This window comes from Syngnathus acus, chromosome 15 (assembly GCF_901709675.1).
Source record: "Syngnathus acus chromosome 15, fSynAcu1.2, whole genome shotgun sequence".
NCBI classification, from domain to species: domain Eukaryota; kingdom Metazoa; phylum Chordata; class Actinopteri; order Syngnathiformes; family Syngnathidae; genus Syngnathus; species Syngnathus acus.
In genome coordinates, this window is record NC_051100.1 from 1,538,497 (window position 1) to 1,562,361 (window position 23,865).

General features: G+C 42.9%; 1 protein-coding gene across 46 annotated transcripts in view; it reads right to left on the minus strand.

Annotated features, from left to right (window-relative positions):
• Positions 1-23,865, minus strand: part of kcnma1a (potassium large conductance calcium-activated channel, subfamily M, alpha member 1a) — a 103,812-nt gene that overhangs the window by 13,614 nt on the left and 66,333 nt on the right. For 7 of the 46 annotated variants that reach the window (XM_037272284.1, XM_037272280.1, XM_037272283.1 and 4 more), the window contains exons 17-28: positions 23,146-23,157; positions 20,597-20,683; positions 20,458-20,534; positions 19,280-19,288; positions 16,359-16,532; positions 12,604-12,636; positions 12,203-12,280; positions 10,616-10,954; positions 8,714-8,807; positions 3,246-3,372; positions 2,126-2,350; positions 1,711-1,903 (exon numbers count right to left, since the gene is read on the minus strand). In XM_037272284.1, coding sequence (XP_037128179.1) covers positions 1,711-1,903; positions 2,126-2,350; positions 3,246-3,372; positions 8,714-8,807; positions 10,616-10,954; positions 12,203-12,280; positions 12,604-12,636; positions 16,359-16,532; positions 19,280-19,288; positions 20,458-20,534; positions 20,597-20,683; positions 23,146-23,157 — 1,448 coding nt within the window. Of the gene's footprint in view, positions 1-1,710; positions 1,904-2,125; positions 2,351-3,245; positions 3,373-8,713; positions 8,808-10,615; positions 10,955-12,202; positions 12,284-12,603; positions 12,637-16,358; positions 16,533-19,279; positions 19,289-20,457; positions 20,535-20,596; positions 20,684-23,145; positions 23,158-23,865 lie in introns of all 46 variants that reach the window. The other 39 variants (XM_037272304.1, XM_037272319.1, XM_037272303.1 and 36 more) reach the window with 15 other exon arrangements.

Here is a 23,865-nt window from a genome sequence, read left to right on the forward strand (position 1 = left end):
TTGCAAGTCGAAGCAACAAATTGGCAGAACCTCAAATCATGTTTTTGTATCAACACACCACTGCACTCTTCTCAAAATGACACATCATTCCAAAATTTGAGAATTTTGTGCCAGAGATGTCTAAAACTTGCTTTCAACACCAAAAGTTAGAGGATTGAGTCTCTGGTGTGAAACCTCACACTCCTGCAATGTTTCTTTTCAACCGTCTGTATGAAATGGAGCGATGACAAAAAAACTATTGTGAAGGGCGACTTCGTACCCCTTCATTGAGTGAAAAATAGCACACGCAAAAAAAAAGAAATTCCAGCTTCACCGTATCCACCTGCCTAGCTGTCAATGAAGTGATTGTGTTTTTAACACACAACATCTCCTCGAGGCTAGTGCTGCCTTCAAGTGTTCGGCAGGATGTTGCAACAGTCAAGCGAGATCTGGGTTAGGTAGCCCCCACCCCTCACCGCTGTAGCCCCCCGGGCACAGCGATGCTCTGCGGTTGACTACAGGCTACAGCCGCCGTGAGAAGCTCTCCCCCAGGAAAGCGCTTGTTTACTTATTCATTTGCGCCTTCTTGTTTTCAATTCCGCAGACGCTACGTGGATTGGGAGCGTCGCTGGGAGGAAGGAACCCCCCAAAGCGTTACTATGATCCAACACAAGTGTCTGGCTCTGTGTGTATTTCCTGATGTATGCATGAGTGCACTGCGCTAGTGTTCTCTAAAGTGAAGTATTTTTCACCGAAATGAGTGTTTGATATAAGACCCAATTATTGACGACAATGGGTGCCATCCATCGACCCTGGGAGAAGACACGGGCAAGTGGGTTCTCCATATTGGGGTGGCTTCCTGTGAATAGCGCTCGCCTCACTGATTTACCTCTTCTTATTGTTAGCCGGCCGCATGGCCATTGACAGCGCATCAGTCACTCAAGGCTGCAGGAATAACAGCATCGGCATTCTCCTAAAACATGTGCAAGTGCTCGGCACTAAAACCCTTCCGCTTTGATTTGTACTTACAACAGTAGCACTAAATAGTCTGCAGCTCGAGCCACGTCGTCTTTCAAGCTAATCATAAAGCGTGGATTACGCGCACGAGGATGGCTTTGACCGCGCTGGCGGCCGCGCCATCCATTCGGGAAGTCGTCGCTGTTTGGTTGTGACTAATGAGCGGCAGCTGAGTCGCGCCACCCGGTGATTTGTACTCGCCGCTTAATGTTGATGAGGCCTGATGGGAGGCCCAGATCGCGCGTTTGTCAGCCAACATCTACAATCTGTTCCAGACGAAGCGCCAGACATGGGAAACAACAACATTAAAAATGACACCAGCATGTTGAGATTAAAAAGTATTAGCGGGGAGCTTGTAATTACCAGCGAACAAGACTGGAATGATTAGACAATGACGCGGCGTAAACACTCTTCAAAAGCCGCTGTACTGTCGGAATATAGAGCCCACTCAAAAAGCATTGCGCTTGCCAACTGCAATTTGACATCATCCCATTGGTTGCGTTACTTGACTGACCCACTAAAATGGGGAAGACATCAAATGAACTGATTGATGGATTGAGTGTTCCAACAGTGTGATTCTTAAAGTGCCTAAAAATATAGTCACGGTGACTGTCATCTTCCTATTTTAAAAAAAAATCCTTGACTTCCCTTTTTTTCCACAACCTGTCCCCTTGAGGCAGAGGTACACCCAGAGTTTGAGAGGATGCTCCTTACCTTGGGAATTAGCCTGCAAGACCCCAATGCTGTCATCAAACTGCATAGACTTGATGTTGAGTGACGCCAAGATGCATTCTTTATCTTGCAGCGAGGCATCCTCGATATTGTTCTGATTGGCTGACAGTATTACGCACATGTCGCAGAGGTTGATGTTGACAGCCCTTAAATCGGCTCGACTTAATGGCGTACCCTTTGGGGTGAGGTGGGAACACAGCAAGAGAGAGAGAGAGAGAGAGAGGGAAACAAATTGAAGAAGTGAGCAAAGGTACTAGTGTTGTGCTGTGGAAAGCTAGCTAACACGTTTCACTTATTAGCTTCATTTTGGAGGCCTGGACTGAAGACTTGCTTCATTCATCACTCAAACCAGACTAAACAAGCTATTGTTCCATCTGGGACAGTGGGGTACACTCACAGGCAAGATGGAGACCTTGGGGAAGTTGTGTAACGTCTCCCACTCTCGCCGCAGATAGTCCAGCGAGCCCACAAAAACGATGGGCTTGAGTTCATGATAATGAAAGTTGCTGGCTCTTAAAGGCATCACCAAGTTTCGCAGCCCCACTAAAGCGGACGTGACATCTCCAAATATACAGACCACCACATGGCCACTCAGTACCGTCATGGAGGCTTCGCTTCGAGTCTGCAAACACAAGAGGGACAGGGAGAGAGAACCCCAAAAAATAGAATGAGGGGATGAATTGCCTGCTACATCTGCTGTGAATAGAAAAAGTGGAAGTTGAACATCAACTAATACATGAACTGTCATATTCAGAGCAGCTGACTCAGAATCAGTTGCTGATGAACGAACGCAGTTTAGAGACTTCAGGCAAGTTGGGTCAAAATGACAAGGATCTTGAATAAAAAGCTGTAATACAAGAAGCTATTGTAAAGGGTAATGTCATGCAAGTCGGAGAGAAAAATGCTCTTAAATCTTTAGGCATCGTTAAAATAAGTATTATCAAATGGTTTTGAAAGAGAAAACAAATAAAAATCTTCAGCATCTATTTAACGGCATAAATATACAAAGTACGAAGTCTATTCGAGAGGAGGTCCTTTTTTCTACAGTGTGAAGCAAAATAGGCAAATGTCCGATGAATTCTATGTGCCCGTTTTCTCTTGGCTCCTATTAATAATGCAGTGCGGTTGGAGCCGGAATCAATTGTTGACTACAAGGTGAGGTAAGGCAAATCCTGGTAAAAAAAAAAAAACTGGAATGAATGTCGTGGCGATACTGAGGACACAAATGATTAATGGGTGCACCGGAATGCTTGCAAACTGCCCAGTTGCAGAGACATCGCAGCAAAGGCATGCGTGGACGACTTAAACCTCTACGCAGAGATAAAAAGGAAACCGTAAACTCACCTTGAAGCAGAGAGGCAGAGAAAAAAGTGTCAGTACATATTAGTATGTGATTAGACCATTTCACAAGTGTGTGCGGGGGGCCACTCCTTAGGATACTTACATTTAGTTTTTGTATATGTTGTGATTTGTTTTTCTTTTGATAGAATAAAGTCAAGAAAGCAGGTTTCACTCACCAGGATGACTTTTTCGATGTCTTTTGATGGGCACCAGTGAAACATCCCGGTGGAGTCATACCGCTTCACATTCATGTCCATGTTTTCCATTTGTTCATTACCAGGTATTAGAAGAGGGTCGTGTCTACTGTAAAACAACAACTATAGAGTCAGCCACTACATTTGCATTATGCGTTCAAACCTGACAAAAACCAAAGCAATGTTTCTCATTGGAAATAATATAAATCTAATCAATCCGTTCCAGAGTCTGGAATCGAATCGTCCCAAAATATTGCTGGAATAAATGAACATTTCACACACTTTTACCTAATTGTACACGCTTGATGTGTGAAAGATGAGGGGAGAGGAAGGAGACAGTTTTGTACTATTGAATTATTTATTGAGTTTTATCATCATGTTGTCTTTTTTATTAATCAAATGTTTGGAACGTTCTGTCGTTTTGACTACTAAGGTTTAAAAAGAGGGCAAGGTGTGAATCCTAAATAAACATTGACACAAATGTCAGCATTTTCAAATAAAAGCATGTAAAAAGGGGAGGGGTTTGTGCCAAATTGCATCATTTTTTGTATTAAAACAAAAACCCAATAGATGTGTTTGGGGAGCAAAAACTAAATAGTTGGCAAAGAAGGGCATGCAAAAACAAATAGTACAATTTTACCTCACTCATTTCCTATGCTGTTCACAACCCCTCGGGGGCCCGCGTGCAAGGCGTCGGGGAATTGCTATGATACGCCGTGATGATGTGTGATCTATTAATCAGCGTTAGATTCTCCATTTCTTTTGTTGCCATTCTGCCTGGGCGACAGCTTTTCTCAGCGTAGACATGCAATTTCTGAGGGAATTGCAATTTCTACTTCTGCTCCTTGATGTCAAGTCATCAGGAAGCTCAAAGGCGCGCGCAGGCGCTCGCTCGCAGCGGCAACCCGAAGAGCGGCAAGACTTGAACGTTACAGAGTGACACGCCACGCAACACAGTGCCAATTACCAGCTTTTAGCCTCTTTTTCCAGCTCCTGACGCCACGCCGTGCAAACAGTAAAAGGTGCCAACAGGCTCCCACTTTAAATATTTCAAGCCTTTGCCCAATCACATTGCGCCTCGCCAACTGACGGCCATGAATGTTTCAGCAGCGTGTCACAAGCAAGCGGGCTAATCCACAGCAGTGGGGCGTTGAGTTTTATCCACTGTAACACTGACCATGAAAGGGTTCCTGTCAGTCCAACTTTAACGCTGCTCCTGCTCTTGCGTTTATTCTACAAGACGTCTTCTCGCAGTTGCTACAAAGGCAATGCAGACATTTTGATCCACAACACTGACTCGGGATATAGAGCAGAAACAAACAGCACAGTTCTTCTGCACAATAGCAATCATAGTAATTTACTTTTTGAAATCAGGGTATTTAGCTTTTAGATGTACATTTTAGCATAAGTTTAACTCTTGGAAGTCAGCCAAGGACAGCCAAGGATGAATATTTTGTTTCATCCAGTTTAGTTTTTTACTTCGGAGTTTTGAACCTAGGTTGAATCTGCACGGTTTTCATTGCTCAAAATGTTTTTAATTGACAGCAAGCAACAGAAGTTTACACTTTTTTGCATGAGTATCGTGCTACTCAAATACGATACGGTTTTACTATCGATTATGGATAGATGTGTGCGTCTGCTCTGCATTGTAAGGCAAATCAATAAGAATAGAGAAGGAAAATCTCCCAAATACAATTCATATCTAACGTATTTTTCTGCTTGAAGTCATTCAATATTCATCTAATATATTGAACTCAAGGGGGAACAGATACATTTGAAAAGTATAGGGGGGAAACAGCTCTGGAATTTGACATATATCGTTTTCAAATCATCACTGTCTATCCTCCATCAGAGCTGTCATTCACTGACAAGGCTTTGATGGCGATGCTTTCTTCACTCTACATTTGGGTTGCAGGAAAAAAAAGAATGGGGGAAAGAAAGCTGTCAATTAGCCACCCACCTTTCTGCTTCCCTCTATCAGTTAGCGCAGATGATAATAACACTGAGAGCATTTAGTGTTTTTACACTCAGCCTGAATCTTTCATTGGGAGCCCCGCGTTGCGCCAATCAACCTCCGCCGCGCCGCCACTTCAATCTGCTCGGCATCGCTCGCCTCCTCACCGGCGCTGACTGGCGCATGGCTGCACCTCCCTCCCTCACTCCCTCCCTCCCTTCGCTCGCTCACTCTCTTCCTGCGTGTCAAGACAGCTATCTTTCACCCGGCTGTCAGCGACGTGACTGGCAGCCTGTCACTGATGCCACACACCTCCTCATCCACCCAACCCACCCCCTCTGTGCCTTCTCCCTGCCTCAGCTTGAACCTTCCGCCAAGCTCAGGCAGAGCAGACGGCGGTGCCACGCCCAGGGGATAGCGCATCCAGATGACACTGTTTTTGCCGTTTTGGAAGTGCGGCCGGCCGGCGTCACTGACAAAGCTTGGCGAAGACGGCGTTAATGCGGCGCTGACAAATAAAGGGAAATAAAGAACAGTGACGTGGCCGGGTCAACTCAAATGATGAAGTTATATTTTTAAATATGATGGAAGAGATGTATTTCTACACTGCTACTTTAAATTGAAATGGGTGAAAAAGAAAATGAAATTCTGGCCTAATCCAATTCTATTTTTGTTTCTTTCATCCAGATTATATCCACATTGATTCAGGTCAGAAGAACAGAATTTTACAAATACATCTTCAGACGGGCCATAAAATAGACACGATGCATATAATTCAGTATCTTCCTCACGCTGACGCCAGTGCAGAAAATCCAATCTATTCACTTTCAAATGACAGCGGAAGACCAGAGTTGCACATCTAATCGACCGTCAGAATAACGCAGATCTAAATTACGATTGTCTGGGAATAAATGAGTCTAAATTGTAGTTGAAATCGTTTTTGTCCTAAACTATAAATCTTTTGGAAAATAATCTATTGTGATTGTTTTGCCATCGCTGGTCAATGCAGAATTTGACGCGAGAAGAATTTATATAGGACAAGTATTTGCTTTACAGTACGTCCCTCCCCAGTGCCCCCCCATTCTTCAGCATGTATTTCAAACACTTGAGTTATTTCAGCGAAACACTCGGCAGTCGCAAACTGGGGATGGTTTGGCTGCTCCCCCAATGCCTCCCTGGCAGACTCCGAAGGCGCTTTGAAAATTTTCCCCATCATGCAAACTGACAAAGGCGTGCTTTTCAAAAGCCCACAGCCAATCTGTTGATCATTATTTATTTACAAAGGCCTTCGGGCGGCGAGTCCTGTAAAAACCACGCTCGCTCGCTCGCTACGTATGCTGGCTCTCTTGCTGCATCCCACCACCACTCCTCCTCTTTCCTTGCTTGTAGAGTAAAGCATCCCTAAGGCTACCTCAAACAATCACTTTTCATTGTGCATAAAACCCACCTCGTAAAGCATAACTGTTTAATATAAATGCTGTTATATGTTGACAGGGGCAGCTGTGGGAAAGGGGGCTGGCTGCCTGGGCTGTGATGGGTAATTTGATGTTGTGCTGTGGGCTAAGTCTCGGAGAAAACATCTACACCTATAACAGAGGACCTGTCATGGCAGTACCCGAGAGCTTTCAGAACACCGAAGCATCCCTAAAGCGGAGAAAACTTTAACGCTGCTTTGAAGCCGCTTCCAAACTGAGAAAGTAACTTGCGCAAAATGATTATCGCTGCAAGATCAAAGCTAAGAGGCAGAGCATATATAACGTGGCAAAAGGGGACCGACCGTCTTTAATGCCAGAGAGGAAGAGGAAAGGCTTTCGTGCGGAAATGTAGGCAAACTAAAGTAACTTTGCTGGAAAGCTGCCAGGCTAAACTTGTTTTTATAGTGCACAGGGCATCGCAAATAAACGATAGCCTGACTGAAGGCTACCACTCTTGTGCTTGCCTAATGGTTTTGGCAAGCTTATTAAGTGCTTGTTTAATGGAGAACTGAGGGGGAGGCCCACAAGTGCACGAGATTAAAAAACATATAGATTTGCCAGAGCAGTGGGAGGGATGCTGCCTCAGGGAGGAAGACTACAAAACAACCCTCTCCTAACTAAAATATAGGGAAAATAAAGTGTTGGCAATTATTCTTAGTTTTAAGTAGTGTGTAACTTTCACAAAACGTGTAATATTGTGATGCCTTACCCAAGCAGTGCCTCATGAAGAAGTGTTTTTAAATGATATTTGGATTTCTTTTTGACGTATTCAGCAAGTGTCCCGAAAGGTGACGATCTATCGCGCTTGTAATATGAATTTCTTTATTGACTCAGCTGCAGTGACAATGTGTATGTTTGAATGATAGCATGCATCAACAAAAAAAATTGTTTGAGTTTGACTGACAACTAAAGTGTGTGAAACGTATTCTAATGTTATGCTTTATTTTGAAAGGTTGATTTTACGCAGGATGCTACACTAATGTTTCCTCAACTTGTCTGAGTGACGCCTTGCAGACCTGGAGGCTTCAAATGGTAACTTTCAATGATTCATTGAATTGAGATTATTGACTATGGGAACGTGACTTTGAATTTCATATGATTCAGCTTGACTGTTTGGAACAAATGAAAATTGAGGTTCCAGTCTAATTGTTTTCGTTGATTCTGAGCATTGTTCTCATAGGAAATGTCGACTTTTGTATTGGGTCTCATTGGATTGTCCAGAGCGTATTTGATAGTTTTACTTTATAAATACTGAGAGGTTGCCTCGAACCGCACGGCTCTCGCCTCGCATTCATTAAGACCCAGCCGGCATAGCTATGAATGTTCCTGTCCTGTTAGATCTCCGCGGCCTCTCTGTTTTTCCGCGCTGTCATGAGGCTAACCCTAACCCTGCCTTGTAGCATGAATACCTTGGCCCCTTTTATCTTTCAAAATCAATTAAGAGCAATTTAATAGCACAGGACAGGATAAAAGGAAGGTAATATTTGAATTCATATTTGATTGTGGCAATGCAGCTCGCATATGGCCGTTAAGTAGCAGAAAGACTACTCACAGGGGTTCCCACAATAGAGAGGTAGCCTCGGGGCAAAGTAACTATGCAGGTCTTTCTGATTGGCCGCCGGTGTCATTAGTGTCAGCAATGTTTAAGGACTACATGTGGACCTGACCGGAGGAGGTGACAGCTGGGACTTTAAAGGCAGCCGATGGGGGGCTCGTGCATTTCAAACGACTCCTTGCTGACTTTTTTTTACTGGTGACAGAAACATTATTTCAGCTCTGTCATTAAAAGCTGACAGCGTGCCAACCTAAACAGCTTCAGCCTATCAGGGCGCATTTTTCTGTGCGCCCCCTCCCGCCTGCCATCCAAACGCCCACCATCAGCAGCAGCATCACCTCTGAAGTGTCTGCTGTCTTTCCATCACTCCCTCCCTCCCTACCTCCCTCCCTCCCTCCAGTCCCCCTGCATCTGTCTTCTTCCCCATTTGAAGACGGCGAGGCGAACGCAAGCGTGCGTCTCTTACCTCATCATTTTGGGAGAGCAGTTGGGCGAGTTCCGCATCCCTCCGTTGCGCTGCTTTTTTTTGGGCGACAGCGTTGACGGATGCTCGTCTTCGACTGCAAACACACGCGCGCAGTGTCAGAACAGAGACAGAGACGGATGGGGAAGTGAGCTGGACCTGACATGAAACTAAACAAATAAACTGTCAACACTCAATCATAGCAAACACAACAAAAGTGAACAGAAAGAAAAGGGTCAATTAATAACTCGAAGAAAACCAAGATCGATTATTAGTAACGGGGGAATCTTTAAGGCAGGAGACAACCCCGGAGAAAAACCAATTGATGACCTGAAAATGACCAAAGGACGTAAGGGCCTTGTGTTTTTTTCCGTTTTTGTTTGCATTAGGTGCACCTGGCTTTTTTGGACCTCTAAGCAGTCTGCATCAGAGTGACCATGCCTACCTACACCATTAACTGCCATGTGATTGGCATTGTCAGTGGGTCGTGGGCAAAAGCAATGACAATGAGATAAAGTAAAAGGAGGTTATGGCGATGGATCTTATGGTGGCTCGTTTTGGGGGGCTAAAAATCCTATCGGGCCCATTATTCCGGTTCTAGCGCAGAAAATGGCTCTTCTACTGGTCTACCTCCATGCCAAGAGAACACTCCACACGCATTATGAAGGACACGCTAACAGGGGGATGAATTAGTGGGCTAGACATGTCAGAAGCGGCTAGTAAGGACAAATAACCCTCCAGCAGACGAAGGTCAAGACTAGCTTGGGAATTAATGATGCGTGTAAGATTAAATATTCAATTTTGGGGGGTTGACACTTTGGTCGTAAGCACTTTGCAAGACTTTCCCAGACTGAAAGGACAAGGAAGAGCAACCAAAGTGAGGTCAGGGCCAGCCGGCACTAGTCTGATCTTCACTACTGTCTGCGTTTAAGAGCTTCCACCAGACACCCTTCTGGCTGCACCACTGCACACTTGTATTAGTCCTTGGGTTAGAAATCAATAACAGCATGTGATCTTAGCACGAATCAGAGGACACAAAGAAAGCAGCGGCATAAAAGTTGCTTACCCTTACTTACGTTGTGTCATCCGTTGCTGCTAATTTCACAACAACTTTTCATTTGTTAACCATCAAGGTCGTGTCATTATTTCAAATGGACCACACAAAATGATACCGGCCGAGAGAACATACTAAGGATGGGCAGGGTAAACAACAATAGGCAGTCGCAATGGATTTTCTAGCAGGGGGCGCAGTTAATTCAGACCCAAGTCATTTGCTGCCTAAACGAGGTGAAACAAATGGTAAACAGGAAGACCAAAAGAGATTGTCTTGGACTATTCTGAAATGGGAACCTACAACCCAAAGCGAAAAGTGTGGCTAAGTGAGCATCTTACTATGTCCGCATCCCCTCTAGCCAGTGATCACAGAACGAAGCTTCGAATTTGCTTCATGAACCAGTTGTATTTTTGGCTCCTCGAGATGGCACTCAACATTGGATGAAAGTTCACTGACTTGCCATTTCTGAAAGCTCTTTATTTAAAAACCAACAGTGCCATCTGGAGGAGTCAAAAAATACAACAAACGTGTTCATGAATCCAATTTGAAGCTTCATTTTCATGTTTGAATATATATGAAAAAGAAAATTCCCAAACATTCAGGAATAGTTCTTGGACTGCCCATCCCTAGTACGACATAGCGAGTCAAAGAAGGTAACACCAAATGTAGTATCTCGACACCCAAAGCTGAGTCTCCAAGCTACGGGCTACTCACAACCCCTCAGCCTGACGGCTGCTAAAACCGTGCAAAGAAGACAAGAGTCGCAGCCCCGGCCGGCGGAGTGAAGCATCATGCAGCAAACAGCACAGGCAGGCTACCGACTGATGCATCCCGCTAAGGGGGCAACCTACAGTGGCTACTGTGACTGTGCAGCATGGCATTACTGGGGTGGTAGCGGTATTTCACCGGCAGACTGCGGGCCCGGTTCAGCCGACTCTCCGCCAAGGATCTGGCGTCTTCTGGCACCGAGATACTGAGGCGCAGTTTGGTATGGCGAGCCGCAGGCGTGGGAAGCAGACTTCCTTTACGGTTATTAACAAGGGGGATGTTGATGGCGCCTGGCTTAACCGAGGCGTTCTGGTTGCTTTGCAGGGCGTTGGGCGAGAAAGTGTTTGAGGTGATGGCGGTGGAAGGGCAGCCGCTGGTTTTAACGGATCGTTTTTGAAAAGACGGTCTAACGTCATCCGTTACTGTCAAACAATGGAGAATAGAAAGTGTAAGAAAAGCTTTCGGAATGCTTTTAGAGCAGCAATTATAAATCAACACATTGACATTATTTAGTCATATAATCACATGGTTTTATCAGAGAAAAGTCAACGACTAGGAAATGAAAAGGACAATATCCGACAAGGCTCATGTTGTGCAAAAGAATAAAGAATAGCTTAGCTGACGTACAGGGCATTTATTTCCCTTTTTAAAAGCTAAAATAAGCAGGCACGATCATTTCTTTGTTATCGGACTTTTCTTATTGTCTTGTCATCTGCTCGCACGTGACCATTTTTGTGACAAACGTGAATTAATTACAAGGCTGGAACAAAGCACGGAAGAAAGGCAGCCAGTCATATGACGTTAGATGTTTTGTCACGTCAACATACACAACTCATAATTTATGATAGCGCTCATTTAAAAGCATTCGACATGGGGAAGGGACCACTTTGGATTAAAATTGCGCGGCTTCAGTGTGTCTCGAGGCATCCTGTTTACTTTGATATGACAATAAATTGTCACATACTCAAACACAAAATGCACTAACGGGGTCGAGGCGCTCGGCAGGGAGACGAGTCAAATCTGTGCTTGTAAAGTCGGCCGGCAGAGGCCTTTTCCTGCCTTGGGTGGGAGGGTGGCCGGTTGGTCCTTTTGGAGGACAGAGCATGCTTGGGTGGCCCCGGGCGATAAACAGACGTTTATCCCAGCAGTCAGCTGCCTCCTTGATTTACAGGGCGCCACCGATAGCTCCTGGATTCATCTGGCCCTTGTCAAACATGTAGAGCATTAGAGCACGCTCAGCCGCCTTGGCAGCTCCACTGTGCTTTCTGAACAAGCCAGACGGCAACTGTCCCTTCCTGAAATGCTAATCACATGACGCTACCGCGCCGCGTGCAAATGGATGAAGAACAACGGAAAATGTTGACTTTAGCACGTGAGGGAAGCTGGCTTTTGTTTTTTGGCATTGCCTGCGCCGGCAAACGTTTTTCGTCTTCATTCACGATACGTCTGCACAAGAAACGGTACTTCAACCCCGGGTTTTCGCTACAGTTGAATAAAAAAAGAAATCACATTGATATTATGATTACGGCAGATGATTAAAGGAGTGTAAACAAACACCTTAGATTGCTATATACTTCTACACAAAACAACAAAAGGTCAAATTAAATTATACATGGACTTATATAGCATTTTTATGGTTTTATTCTTAACCAGAAGTGACAATTATTTACCTAAATTGCAATCAGCTTTGAATCGAACACCAGTCTCTTTTTGGCTTCCACTGTTCCCTGGTGTTGTAGCGCCATCTGCTGCTAGATGCAGCACAATACAAAAGAACAATGGTTCATGGAACGCCAAGTTGTTGTTATTCTTATTATTATTGAACACAAAGCCATTTCTTATACAAAGCTTTACGGTCTACTGTCAATATAGAAAAATAACATTACTTCTGGTTGCATTAGATATTAACAGTGTTTTCAAAGTGATATTGGTGTTTTTGCTCTTAAAATAACAATACGAAAGGGTTACATGCTAAGGAACATTAGACAGGGAGGAAACTGTCAGTACTAATCGTGTTACATTTAAAAGGGCCTATCGATCCGAACGGGGAAGGACAGAGAAACACACTTACGTGATCTGACATATCCGTTATACTTATATTTGGCTGAGGAGAATGCAAAGACAAGTGGCAGGTCACACGGGGGGAGAAAGGATGCCGTGAAGCACACAGTAGGAAATAAGAGACATCAACGTAAGAGTGTGGCATGGAAATGAAGTGAAAGACATCAATGCATACATCAGACTAATCGAAATGAATGCGGAATGGAAGTAAATGGATGAGGAAAACACAATGAAGATGGTTTGTGGAATGCGCTTCATAAAAGGGAAATGAAATGATTTGTCCATTGTCAGGATGTGCTGTGCTTCATCTACAATGAAATCTAAAGAGCTATAGAGAACATTTTCAAACTAACCACGATTGATGTGAACAATTAGAAAACATTTGAATATGATAAATGCTCGATGAAATCTGGAGAACAATGCAAGACGGTGAACAAATCTATCTGAACAATGATATGTTTTAGAGATGGGCATTTAATGAAATCCCAATCAGAAAATCCAATGCTACATTTCTTTTTCAAATATTATTTTAGATGAAAAAATCAAAAATACCATTTCAATAAGGGGAAAGTTTTGGCCAAATAATTGATGATGATGCCCATCCCTAATATATTCAAAAGAAGTGTTTTTCCTTTACACTGACACCTTTCTGGAACTGTTGAATGCACATAAAATTGGGGCCATTAATCCGCTTGCTGGGTTAGTGTTAGAGCCAGGACGACAGCTGCGGAAATGCCGTGATGCGAGCGGATCCTCCAAGTTGTCGTTATCTGACTCGTCTAAATGTGTACACTGCCAGCAATGTTAAACTTTGCTGAGTTTTGCGTCAAAATCAAATCTGAGTTTGTCACAGTTCTGATGTTTGTGTTTAGCAGCGTAATTATCCACTTCCATTATATCATACGCGAGCGACCCTGACTCAGGAGACACGGAATGAACATAGTGGACACTTAACTCAACTGGGCAGCGCTGACACTCTCGACTCAGGGTCTTTTCCATCACTAAAGGTCACAATGAGCGCCTAAGGCTGGCCTCTGACACAGATCCTCATACAACAACCCACAGTGGCCCTGGCATCTGTCCGTAGCGATTTGCCTGCGCCACCAAAGCGGCGGACTAACCGGCTAGCATCCCGGGAAAGAGGGTAGAGCTGGGTGGGGGGGTTTGTGTCCCCGTCTGCCTGGTGGACAGCAGCTGTCAGGGCAAGTTTAGTGACGGACCAGCAGGGCCGGGAAAATGAAAACATAATTTCGGTGTCGGGAGAGATAAGGTCTCCAGCAATCAGATGCAGATGCACAAGGAGAGGCAAGACGCATGCTGGTACGCACCGATGGAAGGTCACGGAAAAGCCTTGGAAATAGAGCCAAATAGCACAAGACCGCACCCCTTGTTCCTCATGCAAACATTTGATGATATCATCTTTTGTATCTCAACACTTGGTGGTCAGGACATAAAACAGACCTGAGACTGCTAGGAGAATTGAGTACATCATCTTGGCAACCTTTGGGCATGACAATCAGGTATTCAGTATTTTTTTTTCTGTTTTTGTAAACATGTTACACTGTTTGTAAAAAATGTCTCTTTGTAACTTTGGTGTCATTTTGTCTTGCATACAAAATAGGCAGCTCCGATGTCTGAAAATTATTTCGCATATCTGTTTTCATTCACTTCAGCTGCACACTTAATCAGTACATGGGAAACTATGAGTGGTGAAGCACAATCTAATATCGGCTAATATAACCCAAATCAGTGGCAGCCACCAACAATCACAGGATTCCATAGCAACTTAGCTCGACAAATCCGCCTAAATAGTGCAAGCGGTAAAAGTTTTCCGACCAAAGAAAATCTAGTCCAGATGCACAAGAAGGCATGAAGTCATCACGTATAAAGATGTCTTATCTGGTCGTAGAATGAAGAACAGGAAATGGCAAGAGGAAATCCAGTAATCCTCAACTTGACAAGCACTCTTTCGCTAAAACTCACTTTGTTCATACAGATGGGGGGGAAGGAGGATCCAAGGAAGGGGAGGCTTTCCTGAAATCCTACAAGGAGCTCGAGGGAGAAGTGAGATCAGTAACCATGTAATGGCCAGTAATTGGTACCGAGGGATACCAGCGCAGTGCCGAAGTACACGGGGCCAAACTAAACTCATCATGGCACGTTTGACATTAATCTAGGCTGAGTCGGCCGACGTCGGCAGAATGCTGAAGAGGAAATCAGATCTGCACGTCGGAGGCCCGGGCTTTGATAGCCGGGCCTACCGCTGCCATGTCTAATCGACAGACAATTTAGTCCTTCCAACCCTCTCAAGAGCAAACGGCAGAGAGGCGATTTGCCCACTTTGTGCGATCACAATATCCCTATCAAGCCAACATCTTGTTTTGGTTTTTCATTTCGTGTTTTCTGCTGGGGTTCTCTTTGGGATGATAATATTGTTAAACACGGAGATAGACAGTGTGAACCAACTCTGATCTGTGAGATCAGCGATATTACAACCTAACTTAGGGCCGATGGTCTTATTTGATTGTCCTAAATCTTTCATTTGGAGTAGGCCAACAAAAACATGAAAGAAAGACTAACAAAAATACAAACTTAAAAAAAAGTGAACTCAGGGTTTGCTACACCAAATGTACATTGCATAATAATAACAAACCATTACATTGCAGAATAAACCTGTACAATGAAACATTATGTCCATTCTTCCCGGACACACATCTTACCTTAAATTGTCAACAATCGTCAAAAACACAACAGTCAATCTCCAGAAGTGATTTTTTATCACAGAACTGCATGACGAAATGCAGCATGCGATAGCTAGCTGGCCATCTACAGTATTGTACAACACAGCAGCACCACAGAGCCACAACACTACACACCCACCAAAAGACACGATACACTGAGTGAAACTAAATGAGCATGATAAATAAATGAAGACGGTGAGAAAAACCCAATCAAAGTACAGAAGTGCTAGCTAGCAACATACAATTAAAGATAGATAGATAAGCGAGTTGGAAAGTGATTGAAAGAGAGCAAAAACTAGTGATTGCTATCTGCTATCTATAGACAACTGAGACACATATCCACACACCTTAACGTTTGGATAGTTAGGATAGTTAGGACAGATAGGACAGATAGGACAGATAGGACAGATAGGACAGATAGGACAGATAGGACAGATAGGACAGATAGGACAGATAGGACAGATAGGACAGATAGGACAGATAGATAGATAGATAGATAGATAGATAGATAGATAGATAGATAGATAGATAGATAGATAGATAGATAGATAGATAGATAGATAGATAGATAGATAGATAGATAGATAGATAGATAGATAGATAGATAGATAGATAGATAGATAGATAGATAGATAGATAGATAGATAGATAGATAGATAGATAGATAGATAGATAGACAGATAGATAGATAGACTGATAGAAAGATAGAAAGATAGACAGAAAGACAGAAAGACTGCTAGCTAGCTACACCATTAAAAGTGCCTTGAAAGGCGCCTTATAAATAAAATGTATTATTTTTATTATTAGTCCGAAAAACAGTGATCGACAATTACAAAAGAAACTAAAAGTGAATTATGCCACAAATCCACATCTACACAAAGTAATGGCACCACAACTGCACGTGGACAACGTCACCGCTACACGTGTACACACGTTACGGTAGCTGTAGCGCATGGTAACGACACACACGGAAGCACAGGTCACAGACGACACGTAACAGCATGTGTTGGGCGGTGTCACTTACAGGCACGTAACGTGGTTGCGCAATCATGAACAGACACAGAGGAAAGTGGGTAGGCCCTCTGAAGGGTGTCCATGTTACTATGTACACTGCCTGACATGCAAGAGCAGTCTCGCTCTGAACGGCCGCAATCAAAACAACATGCCAGTTTCATTCGCTTGTAGACGGACATCTTGGCTACAGTCACGTGTCAGGATGAGAGGAGAGGAGAAGCAGCAGGTTAATGGCAAGAGGAGAAACTATTCATCCAGGGAGGAAGTCGGAAGGTCACTTCATCAGAATGTGCAGGCCTTAGCAGACTTGAACCCCCGTCCGTGAAACAAACATGCCCAATTGAGTCAAGTTCACACGAGATTTACACTAAGCTCTGGTCGTGACGCTCAGCTTGTCCCATCAAAGTCGAGACACGAATGAATTCATTGGCGCCGTTCGGGGGCTCAAGCTGCGTGCTAAGGCCGAAACAGGTCAAAAAGGCAAAACCATAAGAGTGGGAAGAGGGTGAGGAGAAAGAGGGGGAGGCATTCAGGGGGGGAGGAGGGGGAGAGGCATGAGCAACGTCTTCAGCAGCAAACCTCAAACAAACTTGTCATACATTTTACATTGACATCCCGCAAACCGCTGGGTCTGAGAAGAGCGGAGCACGTACCTGTATCCCATCATGCAGCAGCGCCTCGGTCCAAAAAATGCCATGGCGCTATTCTACGGGCGGTGCCGCGCGTGCCAACTCATGCTGTCGCTTGCACAAATGAAGTTTCACTGCTCCACGCCCAAAGGGAAGCTTCACTCTAACGTGCATTGTGTGTTGTTGCAGGGGTGTTTATTTTCTGGGACTTTTCAAATATGTCTGATAAGCATGTTGACATGTTTTGGGGCCATTCGTCAAATCTAAAACACTAACAAGTTTACTATTTAAAACAAATGGAAAAAAAAATACTGTATGGGCTGATTGATGATGTCATTATGATATGTATCATTGTTCTTTAATTCATTACATAAATTATTATTATTATTATTATTTTACTATTTTAAACAAACGGAAAAAAAGACTGCATGATGATGTCATTATTATTATTATTATTATTATTATTGTATGAAACGTAATGAAAAAACAAGAGATTCATAGAAATGCTTACGATTGTACAATCAAAACATTATGTAAACATTATGTAAAGTCTTTTACACAAATAAAATATTTACCATTAATCATTATGCTTATATAAAAGACGAGTGTTTTCATATAAATCTGTCATCAAAACCTATAAAAAATACTTTCTGACATTTTTTTTTTGATTTGATTTTTGTCGAGCATGCAAATAATTTTCTGTTTATGCAAAGAAAAATTGCATCATCTAACGTACTGCTGTAGGATTACTTGATAAAAACACATAATTGGTGCCAATCGACAGTAAATAGTCTTGCAGCTGAAATGCTGTCACGCTCGTTCGTATCTGGTCTGCCTGCGTGTGAAGGCCCGAGGGAAGCGGGAGTGAAAGTCCCCTGAGTAGCGTCTCCAGATTACCGTGTGCACCGACAGTCCCCGCTCCCCATTCTCTCATTGGCCAGGTGCAAAGTGACGGCCGACTAATAGCCTCTGGCGCCTTGACACTCGCGGCTCATCTTTGACTTGACTTTGACGCACGTACGACAAGAACGTCCCGAATGAAGCCCTACGTTTCCAGGCCGAGGAGAGAATGGGACACGCGGGTTTTCGGGGATCATCCAAATCCCGTGCGTGCATGCGTGTGGCCTTGAAGAACATGCAGAAAGAAAGTCGTTTGGGTCTCAGCGACGAAAGGGGGAAGGTGCAAAGGTAACTGTTCACAGTCATGAAGCAGTTTGGAGAGAATGGCAGACAAGAGCGGCGAGGCTATCGGGTCATGCCGGAACTTCTGCACTTCAGAGTTTTCACTCGGGGTGGTGGGTGGGTGGGGGGGGGGCACTGGGACCACAGTCAACGTATGTTATGTTCCAGTGACACATGGTAAGTGTGCTGTGGAGTAATGGAGAACACGACACAGACACGCTGACAATGTCTTCTGACTTCTCACAAAGAAGCAGATTTCTGCCTAGAGGATGATGACAAACGAACGGCTGGATTTACACTCCACGCTTTGAGCGCAACAATCCCCAACAATTTTGGGCTTGAAAATGGATAACCACAAATTGGAATCAGGCCTACGCCGAATGTGGATCTGGCAATGCAGAAACACCCATGTGATCGAAACAAAGCGACAGTTTGATTCATTTGAGGTGCATTGACCAGTTTACGTCGCACATTTTCTATTTTAATTATAAGTTCACATTTGCTGCATGTCTTCCCGCTGAACATTTGAAATGATGGGGTTTCATTTCCTGGCACAATAGCACCATCTAGTGGCCAGCTATTAATTTGACAATTGAAACTGACAGTCGCTGAGTTGACCTCGAAAGGTTAGCCCAGATTGTTTTCATTGGGTGATTTATTTATTTTATTTTTTTGTAGGGTGTGTGCTTGGTGGGATTTAAAAAAAAGTTCCCACGAAGCACGATCACACATACAAAACTTCCTCTGACAGATTGAAACCTCACTTCATAGCTTAGGTCTATGTGTACATCTCACATGTGCATTGCATTTCTTGAGGACTTTCCTGGAGTGTGTAAAAGGGTTCACTGAGTGTGTACGTGTGGGTTAGTGGTGTTTGGTCACGGTGTCACGCTCTCTACCGTTGCCTATTCAGAGCACCATCTGAATGGAGCAGTGAGGAAAAAGGCTCCTTTCTGCTGCTGGTTTGAGCACAGTGTCAAAATGAGAGGCGAGGAGTGGGATGCAGAAGCTACACTGGTACATGCAACATTGATACAGTGTGCTATTTGCTGAGGAGGAGGAGGAATAAAAGAACACTTTGAAGAGAGTAGAACACTCATTTGTTTTGGTTTTTACTCACAATAAATCACTAGCAGTGAGTAGTTAAAATTAAGTGGTGTTTTCCAATGGCAGCAAGGGGAGGAAATACATCAAAAAGTGTGTCATTGGTCAAAAAGAAACATGGAAGGGGGAAAAAAAACAAAAAACAAATATGATAGAACAGATTTTTTGGGAGTTAACAGTTTGTCTAAATGAGGTGTGTAAAGGTCAGCCAATTCTAGTGAGTGGGCAGGCTACGCATTTCCCTGATGAATTGAGGTGACACAGACAAAAGCGGGAATTAGTGAGTCTCTAGTTTCGAGCGCCGCTTTACCTCGCTAATGTAATTGTTACTGACCTTTTAGCTAAATATGCGCTACTCACTGGATGAGTGAGGGGCTTGAAGGTTCATATAAATGTTTCGATGGGCAACAAGAATCACACTTTGGAATTGTAAAATGATATACACTGGAGCGCTAAGGTTGAATCGATTTGAGAGGTGTGAATGGAAGTCGAGTGAAACAACAACTGAATTCTAATTATTTGGGTCGCAAATGTGGCTAGCGCATTTCATATTTTCATATTACTATATTAACCGCTGTGAAAACAAACTATTATTGTAAGTTTTGCCACAATGGACACAAGTTGTTAAGAGTCCACTCAGAGTGTAATTTGGTGTTTGCTTCACTGTATAATTTTATAGAGATGTATTGCGGCTGACCTTTATGTAGATTGACAAAATTGACTTTTTGAATTTAATGCATACCATTTTGGAAGAAATATTATTGTTAAAAAAAAATACCAATTGTCTCTACTTTATATATTTCCCATTCCTCAAATGAAAAATGTGCAGGTGTCAACAAATACATTTTTATCGCATAATATAATTAATTAAGACACACCTGTAGAAATGTACAGTAAAATAAGTTATTAATTTCCATCAGACTAGTTAAGTGACACAATGGTTGAATCAAACAAACTAAAAAAAGATGACACTAACTAAATATTTACCAACAAGTAAAACTGATGATCATACTGTAGCGCAGCATTTGGAAATCGATTTACCTTTAAACACACACTCAGCAGTGACTCAACGGGAAGCGTAATAGCAAAATTGAAAAAGTAGCAGACAGAAAGATCCACAAAGGAATGTTGGGGAATGAGGAGGGAGGGGAGGGGCAAGAGAAGGAGGGACCACGTAAAGGCCGGGATACTCACGTCGTTTGCAGCCGCACTTTTTGATCCGCTTGGGGTCGGTGATGTCATCGTGACAAGCTTTACAGTAGAAAAAAGCTCTGGAAAGAGACAAGCGGATCTTCAGTACGTCTTCAAGCACCAGGGAACCATCAGCATTTACCTCTTGACTTCCTTTGCATCGCTGGCGATAAAAAAGCCCAGCGTTCCTTCCTGCATCTTGACATGGTTGCCCGGATTGATGAGGATACTGGGGAGGGAGAAACATAATAGAACAAAGCACTCATTATTTTTGGAGGGACAATGCTCATGCTTACGGCTGACACCACATGCTAATCAAGAGGAATGGTACATACACGCTTTCATCAGAAAGTCAAGGGGGGGCGGGTTCAACTCATTGGCCAGATAAAACATTTAATATACATACATTTTTTGTTGTTATTATTTAAAGCTATTTTAAAACCTTTTCGTAAGCCTCCTCCAACTGTGGGTTATGTCGCTACTTTTTTTGGAGACTGTCATTTGAGCGGAGTGAGCAAAATGGCTACCACGCCGACTAGTTTCAATTCAAGCGAAGCAGAAGTAACACGGCTAGTGCTACAAATAGCATTGAAACACAGACTATTTGTTTGAACGTGCATTGAAATTTTAATTTAAAAATTTAAGTTGAGTTTAGCTCTGAGTAGGTGATTTCCTACTTTCCCAGCAGCCTTGAATGCAGCATTATCTATCAGCTAGTATTTGTGGATGTTAATCATGCGGAGGAACAGAGTGTAAAACAATCTGAACTCACAGAGGATTTTTTTTTTTTTTTACTTATCATCACTTGGACAAATATTGTGATGACACAGGTAGACGTGACTGCAGATTTGCATTACAAGAAAAATGGTTATAGTATGTTATTCTTGGACAGTGGGATGCAAGGGAATGAACAGTGGCTCCTCATGAGTTCATTCTAATTGTTAAAAAATACATTATTCGGTTTGGTTTGTAAAAACCGATTGAAATATTGATTTACATTTTAACTTTATATGAAAATATGAAAGTACAGGATGGGAGTGTGACTGTACTGTAAATGGCTGCTGTATCATTCCCCATTAATTAGACTGACATGAAGAGGAAACATCACACACGCACGCACTCATACGCACACACACTCACTCACGCACGCACACACACACACACACAGGTCATTAATGGTTACCTATGGGCAACAGTCATCAATGATGTGAGTGTGAAACCAAATTGAACAAAACACAGAATTCACAGACCTCGAAGGTCACACTCCTCCACAACATGAGCCCAGATGAAAGACTCTTAATCAGATTTTGACATTTGCTGCATGTTTAAAATCAATTTGGAGTGTAATATCTTTCCTCTGGACTCTGCCACACTCTAATAATCATATCACAAATATCAAGGGAGCAATTGAATCCATATCTCAAATTGTGCAAGTCATGCGGCTAGGATTTCAAAGTCCACATTCAGTCATCATGTATAAAAAAAATAAAATAAAAGTCAGAATTCATTCAGATTGAATAGCCCCCCAGAGAGATAAGCATGCACATTAGTGAAAAACAAACAAATAGACCGATTAAACCACTTGCACAAAACATTGCTGCCCCAATCTGAGAATTTCCAGGTGCACTGCATGGTCAGGTGGCGAATGGAAACTCCCAAGAGCGTGGAAACCTCATCTTGTGAGCAACAAGGTAGGCAGTCCATGTGAAGGCGTCATATTCAGAGCATGCAAAGATACCAAACGACATGAGAAGGAGGAGGAAGAGGAGGGGGGCCACTGCAGTAACAAGTATACGTAGATGCAGACGGTTGCAGTAACTTCTGTGCAGTTGGATTGTTTCGCAAACACCAAACTGACAGGAAGTGACCTTACTTGAGGACATCTACTCGAGAGACGTACACACACACACATATACAGTGTATGGGAGTGACCGGACAACGTAGCTTGACACACACGTTCGCACATCTCTTCCCAGTCTATCTATAAATGAAGCAGTGACGACATGGAATGCAAAAGTGAATGCATATGAGAAGGGAGGGGGCTGCGAAAATTTCACTTTGGATATGCTTAATGTTATCCAAAATGTCCATGCCTTTTTTTTTTTTTTTTCTCTGAATGAATGGTGTAATCAACCCATGTTGGACGAGACACGTATTAAACACTGCCGGCAGATATAATCAGCGGGTAGAACAAGATTATCAGCAGCAAGTCTTTCATATTTTGATGCAAAAACTTGAAACAAGATTTGACGTAATTGGATCCCCCCCCAAAAAGATAAACACACATAGTTAGGTCACAACTGAAAGAAGGGAACTGAAAGTGAGAGAAATCAACTAAGCGGCGGGTCAAATCAAATAAGAGGTAGATGTGGAGAGGGTGAGCGTTTGGCCTTGGTACAGTGACGACAGCAAAGACAAGGAAACAGCACTCCTACAAACATGTCCAATTCATCTAGTTGCTCTCTTTCTTTCTTTCTCTGCCTGCAAAGAAGTTAGTGCATTTAGCACATAGGGACACCATCAAAAAGATAAATGAAAAGAGTTAGGAGGAGGGAAAAAAAAAAAAAAAACAAGAGGCCTGTGTGAGATAGCGTTTGGGGAATATTCCTTGGGGGGGGGGGCAAACTCCCAAAGTCAGAAGCATTAAAGTAGTGGCGGAACTTTGGAAGTAAGATAGGGTAGAGGGCATACCGCTTTCGGCTTCTGCAAACAACAAGAACAAAATCTCAAATCAAACAGGAGAACAACGTTTGGATGCTTTGCTGATTGGCACGTTTTTTGTGTGACCGGCTCATAAAAAGCATGATGTCTAGTTTCTTCAGAATCCATTGGGATAAAGCCAACATTTCCAAACACATTGTAAAAACAGTTATCTGCAGATTATTTATAAGGCTTCTGGTGTGCTGAGCATAGGAGGAAAAAAAAAAAGAAAAAACACCGGATAAGTGTTCAAGGGGAAGAAGGAGTTCAGAGTATTAGGGCCACACAAAAAAGAAGAAGAAATACTCAAGTACACAAAAATTAAGCACCAAAGTGTCAAATTACATTGATCATAAAAAAATCACGAAAGATTATCATTTTTAAGAGTAATAATTTTACAAGAATAATTTAAAGCCAAAATATTACAATAAAATTGAAAATGTAGGAAAATAATTACTTTTTCTGACAACTCCAAAATTTGATTTGATTTGTGATGTAATACTAAGGAAAGAAAATAATTTCACTTAAATACCAATTTCTTAAAATTGACAGGAAAAGTAATCATTTCACACAATTGTGACAATGAACGCTAGAGAAAAAAAAATTAATCTTATGAGAATCAAGTCTTGAATATTGATATATTGATATTCTTAACAAATATATGGCATGACTCAGATTGCTTTGCTGACCCCCCTTCCTCAAAAAGACGTC